This window comes from Cavia porcellus, unplaced genomic scaffold (assembly GCF_034190915.1).
Source record: "Cavia porcellus strain 051 isolate PalLab524CR breed Dunkin Hartley unplaced genomic scaffold, mCavPor4.1 scaffold_49, whole genome shotgun sequence".
Lineage (NCBI taxonomy): Eukaryota > Metazoa > Chordata > Mammalia > Rodentia > Caviidae > Cavia > Cavia porcellus.
In genome coordinates this window covers 4937148-4950943 of record NW_026947532.1, presented here as the reverse complement: position 1 = coordinate 4950943, position 13796 = coordinate 4937148, and the positions used below count along the sequence as shown (strand labels likewise).

Here is a 13796-nt window from a genome sequence, read left to right as displayed (position 1 = left end):
CTTCTCACTCTCTCTGCCCTCAGGGTACCTGCCAGGCATGCGGCGTCTCAGGACCCAACCTGTGGGCCTGTCTGCAGGTGAGGACAGGGTGCAGGGGCGGGAGGGGACGGGGGCTGCACTGGGGGTGCTTGGCCCTCCAGGGGATGCCCCAAGCACAGCTCTGGCTCCCTAAGAAAACTAAGAGGGTAGGGGACACTGTTGTCATCCCAGCACTCAGGAGGCTGAGGCAGGAGGGTTGTTGTGAGTTTGAGACCAGCCTGGGCTACAAAGTGAGCCCAAGGCCAGCCGGGACTGCAGAGTGAGACCCTGTCTCAAAAAGACAAAAAAAAAAAAAAAGAAAAAAGAAAAAGCCCACAAAACACTACACTGTGTGCCCACCGGGAGACGGAGCCATGCTCAGAGTACCTGGGACCGGGAATGTGGCTGCACACAGCTGAGGGGGCATGGAGGACAGGTGGGGTGCTTCCACCTCGGGACACCCACAGTCAGGAGGGCCAGGCGAGGATGAGCAGGGGACCCCACCCCGACCCTCACCCCAGAGCTTGCTGTCCACAGGGGAGGACCCTATGCGCCCTCGGCCGGGCCCAGGAGGGGGGCAAAGTGGCAGAGATGGGGGCTTGGCCCCCCCACCCAGCATCCACTGGTGTAAAACGGCTTCGACCCCGGGGTGCTGAGGTTTGGGTCTGAGCAGCCCCCCAGCAGGACATGAGGCTGCGTGGAGGGACAGCCTGGGCTGGGGGAGGCTGGGGCCGGCCTGGCTGGGACGGAGTCAGAATCCAGACTCACAGCCGTGCCCTCCCTGCAGGTGTCCTGTCCCTATGTCGGCTGTGGAGAGTCCTTTGAGGACCACAGCACCCTCCACGCGCAGGTGGGTGCGGGGCGCGGGCACAGCCATGGTGGCAGCAGAGCCCGGTGGTGACAACTTGGGTAGAGGCAGGGGCGGCCCCGGGAGGGGCACCCTGGCCTCACCCCGCCCCTTGCTCGCCCGCAGGCCAAGCAGCACAACTTGACAGTGAACCTGACCACCTTCCGTGTGTGGTGCTACGCGTGTGAGCGTGAGGTCTTCCTGAAGCAGCGGCTGGCCGCCCCGCCTGGCGCCCCGCTGCGGTTCCCCGAGCAGGTACCATGGGGCTGGGGATGAGGACACTGTGACCTGTGTGTCAGTGCCGTGGGGATAGTCTGCTGTGAGCCAGGAGCTGTCGGGGGCCAGCTCACTGAACCCCCCATGTGCCCACAACTGCATGACCCAGAGGCCCAGGATGCTGGGGACAAGGCAGAGGGGCCCAGGAGCCAGGCAGCTGCTGGCAGCTCCAGATCTGAGAGCATCACAAGCAGTCACTGCTGTGTCCCTCTGGGTAGGGGGGACCACCCAGGTCCCCAGGGCCACGTGACAGCACGCAGTCCCTCTGGTCCAGTGCATGTGGGCTGGGCTACTGTGTCCCCCACGGAGAGTACACAGCCTGGCGGCTCTGGGCGTGCGTGAGCCGCCAAAGGCAACAGACAGAGGAATTGGATGGATGATTGGACAGATGGACAGAGACCCAGTTAACGGTTCTCAGGGCCGAGGCCACCACCTGTCTTTAGTTGTCTGTGTCCGCCCAGGTGGATTCCAAGTCATCCAAATCATTCATTGTTGCAAAGAAGGGGACCAGGCAGGGGTCCCCGCCATACCCGCCCTTCCCCCTGGCTCTGCCACACTTTGGGATGGGGTCAAGGGCTTGGCACCCTGTTCCTGACCCTGGGTCTCTATCACAGGGCTGCCCGCCGCCCTCCCACCCCTTGAGAGCCGTGCCCATTGCTGTAGCTGATGAAGGGGAGTCAGAGTCAGAGGACGATGACCTGAAACCTCGAGGTAACGGTCCCCAGCATGGCGGCCTGGGAGGGCAGCTGGGGGGAGCCCACCCTGGGTGGCCTCTCACGCGGTCCCGGAGGCCCAGCTGTCTGCATGTGGCCTCGTGTGGCTGTCAGGGCAGGCGGCACCCGGTGTTGGGAGATGGCAGGGGTGGGCAGGGCCCAGCTGCTAGGTGAGGTGCGTGAGGTCCCCTCGCTGGACCGGGCCGTCACCGCCCCACGTGTCACCTCCCAGGTCTCACGGGCATGAAGAACCTAGGCAACTCCTGCTACATGAATGCCGCACTGCAGGCGTTGTCTAACTGGTAGGCGCCTTGGCCCAGCCGGGGTGGGGATGGCTCTCAGAGGGGACCAGAGGTGGCAGGGTTCTGGATGCTGATGTGGAAGAGGGAGACGGCCACATAGCCCGGGAGTCCCATCCCCTGCCCCCACCCCAACCTCCCCAGGCAGCCAGGAAGCTAAGGCCAGGGTGTTGAGACCAGCGGGTCTCTCTCTCCTTGGCCTGCAGGTAGCTGTCTCCTGCCCCGTCCCCCGGGTCTGCCTGTTGCATGCATATGGGCCTGTAGTCACTGGCTTCCCTGGCTGCATGGCACCAGGCAGCTGGGTTGTTGCCGGGGCAGCCACTTGGCCGCTGTGCAGCTCCTGTTTGAGTGTAGAGCCTGAGCCTGGGCCCACTGTGGGCAGGGGCTGCAGTCCTGCAGGCCTCTCCGGGCGCAGGGCCCGAGCTTCACTCCTCCTGACCGGGCCGTGTCCCCTACTTCCTCCCACCCAGCCCCCCACTGACCCAGTTCTTCCTGGAGTGTGGCGGCCTGGTGCGCACAGACAAGAAGCCAGCCCTGTGCAAAAGCTACCAGAAATTGGTCTCGGAGGTCTGGCACAAGAAGCGGTGAGCCCCTGGGGCCAGAATTGGGGCCCTGGGAGGAGGGGCCAGGCCTTTGTCACCGAGTCAGCACTTCCTGCGGTCAGCAGAGCGGCCCCTGGGCCCATGTGTGTGGCTCACATCCACCCTGCCTTGCACAGGGGACTCAGGCGCAGGCAGCAGGGCTTTAAGTGTCTTGTTCGTGGCTGGGCATGGTGGGGCACGCCTGTCATCCCTGCACTCAGGAGGCTGAGGCAGGATTACCATGCGTTTGAGTTCAGCCTGTGCGTCTAGAATTCAAATCAAGACTGTCACAAAACAAAACAAAACAAAACAAAAGGAAACAAAAGAAAACATTGTAAAAGTTTTTTTTAAAAAGTTCTCTTGCTCACTGTTACCGGCTTGTGCAGAGGATCTAGGATTTGGCCCTGGGTTGAGCCCAGGTGGCAGCCACTTTCCAGAAAGTCGGGTCAGGCCTGGCCTCGGCCACAGCTGCAGTCACACAGAGGGCGGGAGCCACTGGCCCAGGACTTGTGGCTCAGGACATAGAGGGTGAAAGAGCACAAGCCTGGGTCAGTCCTGCCTTCAGGAATGGTGACCGGTGGGAGGAGCACAAGAGGAGCACACAGGAGGCTGAGGCAGGGTGGTTGCAAATTCAAGGCCACCCTGAGCAGCTCAGGAGACCCTGTCTTGAGTTAAGATAAAAACAGGCCCAGGAGTGTCACTCAGTGGAAAGCACTTGCCCAGGATGCGTGAGGCCCTGGTTCCTCCCCAGCAGCACAGAAAGGAACAATACCATCCAGTAGATGGGGACCAGGATTTGTACTTGTGCAGAAAATTCTGGATTTTAGGAACTTCTAGGTTTTTGTTTTGTTTTTTGAGACAGGGCCTCGCTACAGAGCACAGGCTGGCCCCGAACTCACAGTGATCCTCCTGCTTCAGCCTCCCCAGTGCTGGGATTACAGGCAGGTGCCATCAAGCCTGGCAAACTTTTAGATTTTAAACAATGGACCTGCATCACTCTTGAAATGGGAACCACAGGAAACGTTTTACAGAGAGGAGAGGGGAGCTCCATTGCCTCCTTCCTGGCTATGTGGCCATGTGTGTGACTCACTGGGGTTCCTGGCTGGGTTGGTCCCCACAGCTGATCTGATTCGGCCCTGTGGCCACCTGCACCCCAACCTTACACAGCTCGAGGCTGGGCACCGGGGCTGAGCTGAGGGGTCACCTCTCCCCACAGGCCGAGCTACGTGATCCCCACCAGCCTGTCTCACGGGATCAAGCTGGTGAACCCCATGTTCCGTGGCTATGCCCAGCAGGTAGGCCATGAGCTCCGGGCAGGGCCACAGCAGGAGGCCTAGTGCCAGGCGGGGGCTGAGGGTGGGGCCTGTCTCTAGGTGAGACCAGTGTGCACTGGGACGGGGGCACAGCCCCGCAGCAAGCTGTGCAGGGAATGAGTTGGGGCAGCTGGGCCTAGGCGCCCGCTCACAGCCTTGGTACCAAGCCATGGCAGGATCTCAATTCTAGTAACTAAAAATGTGAATTACAATCAGTTTTTAGTTTGGGAGAGCTCCTTATAGCAGCCACACAGGCCAGGCATGGTGGCACACGCTTGTCATCTCAGCATTGGGGAGGCTGAGGCAGGAGGACTGCTGTGAGTTCGAGGCCAGCCTGGGCTCCACGAGTATGGGGCCACTTTGGGCTACAGAGTAAGTTCCAGCTCAGTGTGAACCTCATAGTGAGACCTCATCTCAAAAAAAAGTCAGATCTTTCTAATTTATAAAGTCACGGGGCGTAGTTGGGCATGTGGGTCCATGCCTGTCAGCCCAGCACTCTGGGAGGCTGAGGCAGGAGGATCAAAAGTTTGAGCTTAACCTGGGTAACCCAGTGACTTAGCAAAACCCGCCTCAAGATGAAAAATGAAAGCGGCACCAGGGCTGTAGCTCGGTGCGAAGGCCCTGCACTCAGCCCAGCCCTGCGTGCCCACCAGCACACACATGGCAAGACCAGGGACAGTGGCAGGGACCTCAGCCAGCCCAGCGGCCCACACAGTCTCGTGGCCGAGTGTCGGTGGAGCCCGTGCAGCAGGAGAGTGACAGCACCCGCTGCCCACACGAAGGGGACCCTGGTGTCACCCTGTGTCAGGGTACAGAGCGAGGGTCCGGCACCCAGCACTTGGGACAGAGCTGTCCCCTGGCTGGGGGACATCACCCGGCTCCAGGAGAAGCCTCCTTTTCTCTGACACACACAGGGCTGTGGCCTCTCAGGGCAAAGGACATGTCCCAGCTTCGAAGTGAAGGAGCACAGTGCTGTGTGTGTGTGGTCCTAGCTCAAACCCAGGACCTATACATGGAGCTACAGATCCAGTTCTTATTTAAAATTTTGAGACAGGGTCTTGGTAGCTTACCCAGGCTGGGCTTAAACTTTCAATCCTCCTGCTTTGATGTCCTGAAGTGCTGGGATCACCAGCACACTGGGCCTCGGCTGGGGCTCCCTGAAGCTGTTAAAGGCAGAGCCAGAACTGCTGGCTGCACGCTGTTTCTTAGAGGGACACCTCCGTGTGCCCAGCTCTGTGACACTGGCTGGTGGCCGATGGCCCTGACCTAGCCTGGGAGACTGTCCTGGGTCCCTCTCCGTGGCGGCGCCCAGGGAGCAAGGCTCAGGAGACCCATCAGGGCCACCTTCAGTGCCCTGAGCTGACTTGGTGCCCCTCGGAGCGCGTGCCCCGGGCACAGCCCACACAGCCGTGTGCCCGCAGGACACCCAGGAGTTCCTGCGCTGCCTCATGGACCAGCTGCACGAGGAGCTCAAGGAGCCGGGGACAGCGGCCACGGCAGCGCTGACCGAGGCCCGGGACTCGGACTCCAGCGACACGGACGAGAAGCGGGAGGGCGACTGCAGCCCCTCGGAGGAGGACGAGTTCCTGTCCTGCGACTCCAGCAGCGACCGCAGTGAGGGGGACACGCAGGCCGGGGTTGGGGCGGAGGTGGCCGGCCGTGCCATCTCGGAGAAGGAGCGGCTGAAAGAGCGCAGGGCCGCCTGGGGCCGGCAGCATGGTGGCTCGGAGCAGGTGGACGAGGACGCCGATGTGGACACCGCGTTGGACACGGGGCCTGCCGAGGCCCTGCCCCCGTCCCCGAGGCCCTGCAGCCCCTGCCGGACTCCAGGTAGCGGAGCTGGGGTCCCCGCGGTACGCTTGGGGGGCCGCGGCCCAGCCGCCAGCCCAGCAGCATCCCCTCTCTGTCCCCAGAGCCCGACAACGACGCCCACATGCGCAGCCCCTCTCGCCCCTGCAGCCCCGTCCACCTCCACGAGGGCCACACCAAGCTGCCCAGCAGCCCCCCGCGTGCCAGCCCCGCACGGCTTGGGCCACCCTATATGCTCAAGAAAGGTTCGGAGCACAGGGCGGGGGACCCGGGGTGTGCAGGGTGACCCCGAGTGTAAGCGGCGGGGCATCACATGGCCTGTGCTCCCCCCAGCTCAGGTCTCCAGCAGCCGGCGGCGGAAGGAGCAGTCCTACCGCAGTGTCATCTCGGACATCTTCAACGGCTCCATCCTCAGCTTCGTGCAGTGCCTCACCTGTGACCGGGTGGGTGGCCGTGTCCTACTCTGCGGGGTGGGAGGGTGGAGCACCCTGACAGCCAGGTTTGGGTGTGGGGCGCTGACCTGCAGCCCCATAGGTGTCCACCACAGTGGAGACCTTCCAGGACCTGTCGCTGCCCATTCCTGGCAAGGAGGACCTGGCCAAGCTGCACTCGGCCATCTACCAGAACGTGCCGGCCAAGCCGGGCACCTGTGGGGACAGCTACGTGGCCCAGGGCTGGCTGGCCTTCATCGTGGAGTACATCCGGCGGTGCGTCAGGGACATGTGTACACACTGTCCTGCAGGGAGGTGACAGCAGGGGCAGGAGGGAGCCAGGATCACCAGCAGGGGAGCTGCCCTGGCCTCTTGGGATCCCCGGACCTGTGATGGATGCAGGTGGAGGGCAGATGATCCCAGAAGGACCTCCCTGGCCAGCAGTGGACGAGGGCCAGGGGCTGGGGATGACTCCTGCCCCCAGGACGTCTGGGGCTCGGGCCAGGCCCACCCTGTGCAAGCCCCATACTCTTTCCTGTAGGTTCGTGATCTCCTGCACCCCCAGCTGGTTTTGGGGGCCCGTGGTCACCCTGGAGGACTGCCTGGCTGCCTTTTTTGCTGCTGACGAGCTGAAGGGTGAGGCTGGGCTGGGGGAAGGACTTGGCCTCAGTCTCCCTTCGTTACTAAGGAGTTTGAAGAGTATTTGGTAAATGTGCTGACAGGGTTTCCTCAAAACTCCCCATCCCTCTCCTTTGATTTTTTTTTTTCCTTTTGGTTGTTCAGCATTTTATTTACCTTTGAGAAATAAACTTTTCTCTCCTTTTCAATTTTTAACTGTGGCAAAATCTAAGTAACAGAATTTACTGTCATAAAACCAGGCATGGGGGCTTGGGAGGCTGAGGCAGGAGGATTTCCATGAGTTTGAAGTCAGCCTGGGCTACTTAGTGAGACCATGTCTCCAGATCTCACTTCCCCCCAAAAGAAAGTTACTGTCATAGCCATTTTTGGTGGACATTTTTTAGTGTGTGTGCCAGAAATCGAACTTAGGACCTTGTACTTGCCAGGCAGTTGTTTGTGCCACTGAGCTACACCCCCGGCCCTTAGGTGTTATTGTTAAAATACGGATACCACTCAATAATACTACACACTCTTACATTATTGTGCAACCATCACACCCATCTGTGAACTTTCTGGGTTTTTTCGGGTACTAGCAATGGAACTCAGGACCTGGGCTTGCCAGGCAGGAGTTTGCGCTGCTGAGCTAATCCCTGCCTCTTGTTTGTAGAACACTGTCCCTGCAAAACTTTATCCATTAACTTTCATCCTGAGGCTGGGCGTGGTGGCCCACACCTGCAACTCCAGCATTCTGGAGGCTGAGGCAGGAAGATAGCTTCGAGGCCAGTCTGGGCTACCAAGTAAGCTCAAGGCCAGCCTGAACTGCACAGTGAGACTCTGTCTCACAAAGACAAAAAAAAAAAAAAAACAAAACTTCACTTTGAAGGAGGCCTGGTAATACATGCCTGTTGTCCCAGCACTTTGGAGGCTGAGGCAGGAGGAGCACTTGAGTTCAAGGGCAGCCTGAGCTACATAGTGAATTAAGGGCATTCGGCTCGCAGAGCAAGTTCTGCTCCAGATGAACTAATGTCTGCCTTCCATGGCCCGTGGAGGCCACCACCATGTTCTCGGGACCTGGCCTCCTGCTCTGAAGCTGCCTCCTATATAGTCTGCCCTGCTGTTCCTACGTCTGGGTGACGTCCTCAGGGCCCTCCCAGGCTCAGGCTGTTGTAAACGGCCCCTGTTTTTAAAGGCCGAGTCGTACTCTACTTCGGATTGCACACGCTGTGCCCATCCGTCCCTTGGTGGACTTGGGTTGTGTCCATGCTGAGCTGTTGGGAGAGTGGCCACTACGAGCCTGCGCAGAAAGTTCTTCCCATGCTCTGCTCACACCCAGCAGGAGCACAGCCAGGTGGGGGGGGGTCTGGCCCTGACCGAGGGGCCGCTGCTGATGGCCACCAGGGCCGTGCATTTCCCATCCCCTCTGGCAGTGCCCCGCTTCCGGTCTGCACACCCACACTCAGCGCTGCTCACTTGGCTGGGAGAGTAGCAGACCTAGTGGGCGTGAGGCACTTTGGCACTGTGAGGTTTTGGTTCTTGAGGTGCCAGGGCTTGAACTCAGGCTTTCAAGTGGAGGTGCCTCCCCGGCCCTTTTTGGAGTTTTTGTGTTGAGATGGAGTCTCACTAAGAAGTGACCCAGGCTGGGCCCCTTGATTCAGAACCCTCCTGCCTCAGCCTCCCCAGGGCTGGGATGACAGGTGTGCACCCCACGCCCACTCGCTGGCGTTTTCTGCCTGGATCCTTGCATGTGCTTTCTCTCCTGTGTCCTGCCCTGCTGACCCTCCTCTCTGTCCTCTGTGCAGGTGACAACATGTACAGCTGTGAGCGGTGTAAGAAGTGAGTGTCTGTTGTGGGGGCCCTGCCCAGGGTCCCTTCAGGGTCATCGCCTTGTCCCAATGTGTCCCAGGGTCTCAGGGGACGCTGACTCGGGCTCTGTGTCCCCAGGCTGCGGAACGGTGTGAAGTACTGCAAGGTCCTGCGGCTGCCTGAGGTGAGTACCCACGGCTCTGCCCGGCGGTGGGGAGATGGTGCCCCCAAGTCCCAGAGGCCTGTGGGGTTCCGGGGGGGTCATTTCCACGTCAGGAGGGCTGCAGTCGCAGTCTGCATCTGGGGCTTCGCAGGGGGCGGCCTGGGGTTGGGGGCCTGCGGCCAGGAGTCTGGTTCCCTTGCGCCCCCTGGTGGCAGTGGTGGCCAAGCTGCTTCCCGAGAGGCAGCCCAGCTCTGGTGACCCCGAATCCCCCCCAGATCCTGTGCATCCACCTGAAGCGCTTCCGGCACGAGCTGACCTACTCCTTCAAGGTCAGCAGCCACGTGTCCTTCCCGCTCGAGGGCCTCGACCTGCGCCCCTTCCTGGCCAAAGAGTGCACCTCCCAGGTCACCACCTACGACCTCCTGTCCATCATCTGCCACCACGGCACGGCAGGCAGTGAGTGACCCCTGGGCAGCCCTGGTCCTCACCCTCTGCCCCCCTGCACCCCATGACCCTTCTGTTGCCTTTGCCAGGCGGCCACTACATTGCCTACTGCCAGAATGTCATCAATGGCCAGTGGTACGAGTTTGACGACCAATATGTCACCGAGGTGCACGAGACGGTGGTGCAGCACGCGGAGGCCTACGTGCTCTTCTACAGGTGGGCGGGGCGGGGGTGGGACAAGGAAGGGAGAGGGAGGGGGAGGGGCATGGGGGTAGGGAGCAGACTGGGGAGGGCTGTGGAGGGTGGGGGAGGAGAAGACCAGGGGAGAGCCGGAGGAAGGGCGAGGCGGGGGGAGGGGCGCCCCCTCACCCCATGTCCCCTGGCTGCTCATGCCACCCCCCAGGAAGAGCAGCGAGGAGGCGGTGCGTGAGCGGCAGCAGGTGGTGTCGCTGGCCGCCATGCGCGAGCCCAGCCTGTTGCGTTTCTACGTGTCCCGCGAGTGGCTGAACAAGTTTAACACCTTCGCTGAGCCGGGACCCATCACCAACCACAGCTTCCTGTGCGCGCACGGAGGTAAGGGGCTCCCCTGGGTGGGGGGAGGCTGCGGGCTCCCAAGGCCCGAGCCGATTGGGTCCATGCCGCCCTGCAGGCATCCCACCCAACAAGTACCACTACATCGACGACCTGGTGGTCATCCTGCCGCAGCCGGTGTGGGAGCACCTGTACAGCAGGTGGGGCCGCGGGCAGCTGGGCGTCAACGGGGTGGGGGGTGGGGGGGTGATGTGAGCCGTGGGTGACGGTGTCCCGCTCCCCCGCGCAGGTTCGGGGGTGGCCCCGCCGTGAACCACCTGTACGTGTGCTCCGTGTGTCAGGTGGAGATCGAGGCGCTGGCCAGGCGCAGGAAGGTGGAGATCGAAACCTTCATCAAGGTGCCGGGGGCACTGTGGGTGGGGGCGCCCAGGTAGCCGGACAGGACCCCACTGCCCCCAGGCTGGTGTTGGCTGGGTGGGCAGGGGCGAAGTCAGGACCTGTTTTCTTTTTTGTTTTAGGGGTTTTTTTTGTAGCAGGAATCGAACTCAGGACCTGCACTTGCCAGGCTGATGCTTATGTCACTGAACTATGTCCCCAGCACTGTGTATATGTGTGTGTGTGTGTGTGTGTGTGTGTGTGAGAGAGAGAGAGAGAGAGAGAGAGAGAAAGGAGAGAGGAGAGAGACAGGGTCTCGCTGTGAGGTTCAGGCCAGTCTTGAACTAAGTATGGAGCCCAGCCTGGCCTTGAACTTTCAGCATGATCCTCCTGCCTCAGGCTTCTGAGTGCAGGGATGACAGATGTACACCCACACTCTGGCCCCAGCTCTCTCTACATTTAAATTGTGAGACAAGGTCTTGCGGAATTACTGAGCTGCCCACGTTGGGTTTGAACTTTCCACCTCCTGCCTCAGCCTCCCAGAGTGCTGGGGTATCCGCCCCCACACCTAGCTTGCAGGAATTCTCTTCTCATTGGGCACTGGGGCATGGGCTAAGGAGGGCAGAGGACTTCTGGTGTGGCGTAGGGCATTCAGCTGCGGGCGGCAGTCACAGTCACGGCTCCTGCCACTGTGCCAGGTCCCCCAGGGCTGAGCCCTTGGGGAGCCACAGCTGCTGGGCTGGGGCTCTGGTCAGCTGTGTCCTCTGCACCAGCAGGGGAAATGGAAGCAGGAAACTAGGGGCTCCTACATGGTGTTGGAAGGCGAGGCCAGCGCTGCTCAGGGGAGACGGGAACCCTGAGTTGTTTAAATTAGGAGACTGAGTAAAGGACACTGGGGACCTGCTTCATGGCTATCAATAGAGTCTGGGGTAACCACTCAGTGGTCAGTGCCTCCTTTGCCTGTGGGGGCCCTGGCTTCCAGCCCCAGATCCTAGAATGCATCAGAAGCACAGAGCATGGTGGGAGCAGGTAGAAATGTGCTGGGGGGGAGGGAGAAAGTGTATCTGCCATGTGCCCCAGTTGAATTAAAAAAGCAGTCATTGAAAACAGATTTGCTGGGGGCTGGGGATTTAGCTCAGTGGCATAAGCGCCTGCCTTGCAAGCAGGCAGTCATGAGTTCGATCCCTGGTACCAATAAAAACGAAAAAGACAAAAAAAAAAAAAAAAAAAAAAAAAAAAAGAAAACAGATTTGCTGGGATGTGGTGGTGCACACCTGTAACCCCAGCACTCTGGGGGGCTGAGGCAGGAGTGTGGCAGTTTTGAGCCCCAGGGAGCTTGGCAAGACCCAAAATAAAACACAGAGAGCTGGGCATGCGGTGCAAGTTGAGGGCCCTGGTTTGGTCCCTGGTTCTGCAAGCCAGCAAGGGAAGTGTCAGGGTCAGGAGATACCTGGCCGTGCCCTGTGGACTGCCTGAGCAGGGGAGGGGCGCAGGGGAGAGACTGACCCGCCGTGCCCCGCTCCACCCCCCTGCAGCTGAACAAGGCCTTCCAGGCTGAGGAGTCCCCTGGCGTCATCTACTGCATCAGCATGCAGTGGTTCCGCGAATGGGAGGCCTTCGTCAAAAGCAAGGACAATGACAACGGTGAGTGGAAGTGCAAACTGGCCGGGGATGGGGCCTGGCTGGGGACTGGGGCGCTGTGCCCTGACCAGAAGCCCAGTCCACGCTCTGCTGACACCTGGGCCAGGCATTGTTTTCCATGCAGACCTGGTCTGCACGGAACCGCTTTGACTGTTTGCCCACACTGCTGTTGTCCATGACGGAGCCCTCCCAGGTCCCTCTCCCTCCTGTCCCAATCCCTCCTATCCTGGGGTCCCTCCTGTCCCAGGCAAAGAGCAGCAGAGCTACACTGGTGACTGGAATCCCTGTGAAGACTCCGGAGGCTGAGGCAGGGGAATCCCAAGTGAGAGGCCAGCCTGGGCAGCTGGGCCAGACTTGTCCAAGACAGTGAAAAGAGCTGGGGTGTAGCTCGGGGCAGAGCAGTGCCCAGTGCACAAAGGCCCTGAGTTCCACCCTGCAGCGCTGAAAAAAAAAAAAATTGCTGAGCCTGCCCTGGCCAGGGCTCCCCCAGAGTCCCAGGCCTGGCTGGGGACAGCGGGCTGTGTGTCCTAGCACTGGTCTCTTGGGGCTGCAGCCCTGACCCCTATTGCTGTGCTGTGCTGGGACGGGGGTGGTACGTGATGTGGGGTCACCATCCTCCCACTCGGGTGGCGCTCAGCTGAGGGGTCCCCTGCAGAGCCTCCAGGGCCCATCGACAACAGCCGGATCGCGCAGATCAAGGGTGGCAGCCACGTGCAGCTGAAGCCCGGTGAGTCCCGCATGCCCTGGGGACAGGGCGCAGGGCTGCTGCGGGAGATGGTGTCCCAGAGCCCGAGCCACCCCCTCTCGCTGCTCTGTGCCCCACTGAGCACGGTGGCCTCTGTGCCCACAGGGGCCGACTATGGGCAGATCTCCGAGGAGACCTGGGCCTACCTGAGCCACCTGTATGGTGGTGGCCCCGAGATCGCCATGCGCCAGGGCGTGCTGCAGCCCCCGGAGCCCGAGAGCCTGCACAGCGAGCAGAAGATCGAGGCCGAGACTCGCACCCTGTGACCAACTCCTCCTCCTGCATCCCTTGGCCCAGGAGCCCAGGAGCTGTGGCCCAGGAGCGGGGGGGTGGGGAGGGTCCAGCTCTGTAGTGGCTGTGGCTTAGGGTATCAACCCAGGCCTCAGTCCCAGCAGCGCACACGCAAGTCACTGGCAGTGGTGTCCTCTGCCCCACGCCTGCAGGCTCGGGCCCCTCTGTCCCTGGGGCCATGTGCTTGGAGTTCCCTCTCGGTGCTGTGAGCAGAGGCCCTGGGGGGTCTCTTCGGCCCCGCCCAGCTGCCAGCTCAATGGAGCTCCTGCCCAGTCCCACCCCCAACCCCGAGCTTGTCCCAAAGACCCCAGATGACTCCCTGAGGTTGGAACCAGAGGGACCAGAAACTGTGTCACAGCACAGTCACCTGGGTGCCACTCCCGGGACCTGGACCATGGTGTGGGGGGACCCCATGCATGTCACCCGCTGCCAGTGCAGTGTGCCCCAGATGTGTCCCTTTCTTCTTACCCGGCCTGGGACAGGGCCGCCCAGCCGTGCACCTTGCACCAGGGGACCTCAAGAGCTGCCAGGAGTGTGGGGACCACTGAGCCCGGTTTCTGGGCACAGAGAGTAGCAGCTGAGGTGCCAGGACCAGGCCCCAAACCATTGGATGTCATGGGGACCTGGGTGCAGCTACCAATGGGTTGGCAATGTCCCTGCTGCCGCTGCCTGTGCTGCCGCCCTCGCAAAGCTCTGGGCCTTGGCACCTGTCTGTGCTGTAGTTGCTGTGCGGCCCTGCCACGTGTGCAGTGTCACAATAAACACGTGTCCCCTCCACCACCACGAGTCACTGCTGCCTGCTCCGCCGCCGTCATTCCACAGGGAGACTGGGGCCAGGTCCCCAGGGGCAGCACACCGCCCCCCGCCCCACCTTCCTGGAAGCAGCAGGCAGGTCAGG

General features: G+C 61.3%; 1 protein-coding gene across 5 annotated transcripts in view; it reads left to right on the top strand.

Moving 5' to 3' along the window:
• The window catches only part of Usp20 (ubiquitin specific peptidase 20), a 35613-nt gene extending 21935 nt beyond the window's left edge, over positions 1–13678 (top strand). For 4 of the 5 annotated variants that reach the window (XM_063244216.1, XM_063244217.1, XM_063244215.1 and 1 more), the window contains 22 exons: positions 24–77; positions 806–868; positions 992–1120; positions 1756–1852; positions 2087–2156; positions 2624–2737; positions 3951–4029; positions 5469–5877; positions 5961–6101; positions 6190–6299; positions 6391–6563; positions 6829–6923; positions 8705–8738; positions 8847–8892; positions 9147–9327; positions 9405–9531; positions 9719–9888; positions 9965–10046; positions 10136–10244; positions 11757–11865; positions 12500–12589; positions 12713–13678. In XM_063244216.1, coding sequence (XP_063100286.1) covers positions 24–77; positions 806–868; positions 992–1120; positions 1756–1852; positions 2087–2156; positions 2624–2737; positions 3951–4029; positions 5469–5877; positions 5961–6101; positions 6190–6299; positions 6391–6563; positions 6829–6923; positions 8705–8738; positions 8847–8892; positions 9147–9327; positions 9405–9531; positions 9719–9888; positions 9965–10046; positions 10136–10244; positions 11757–11865; positions 12500–12589; positions 12713–12873 — 2643 coding nt within the window. In that variant the 3' untranslated portion in view covers positions 12874–13678. The remainder of the gene's footprint in view (positions 1–23; positions 78–805; positions 869–991; positions 1121–1755; positions 1853–2086; positions 2157–2623; positions 2738–3950; positions 4030–5468; positions 5878–5960; positions 6102–6189; positions 6300–6390; positions 6564–6828; positions 6924–8704; positions 8739–8846; positions 8893–9146; positions 9328–9404; positions 9532–9718; positions 9889–9964; positions 10047–10135; positions 10245–11756; positions 11866–12499; positions 12590–12712) is intronic. The other variant, XM_005003955.3, reaches the window with a different exon arrangement.
• The last annotated feature ends 118 nt before the right edge of the window (positions 13679–13796 follow it).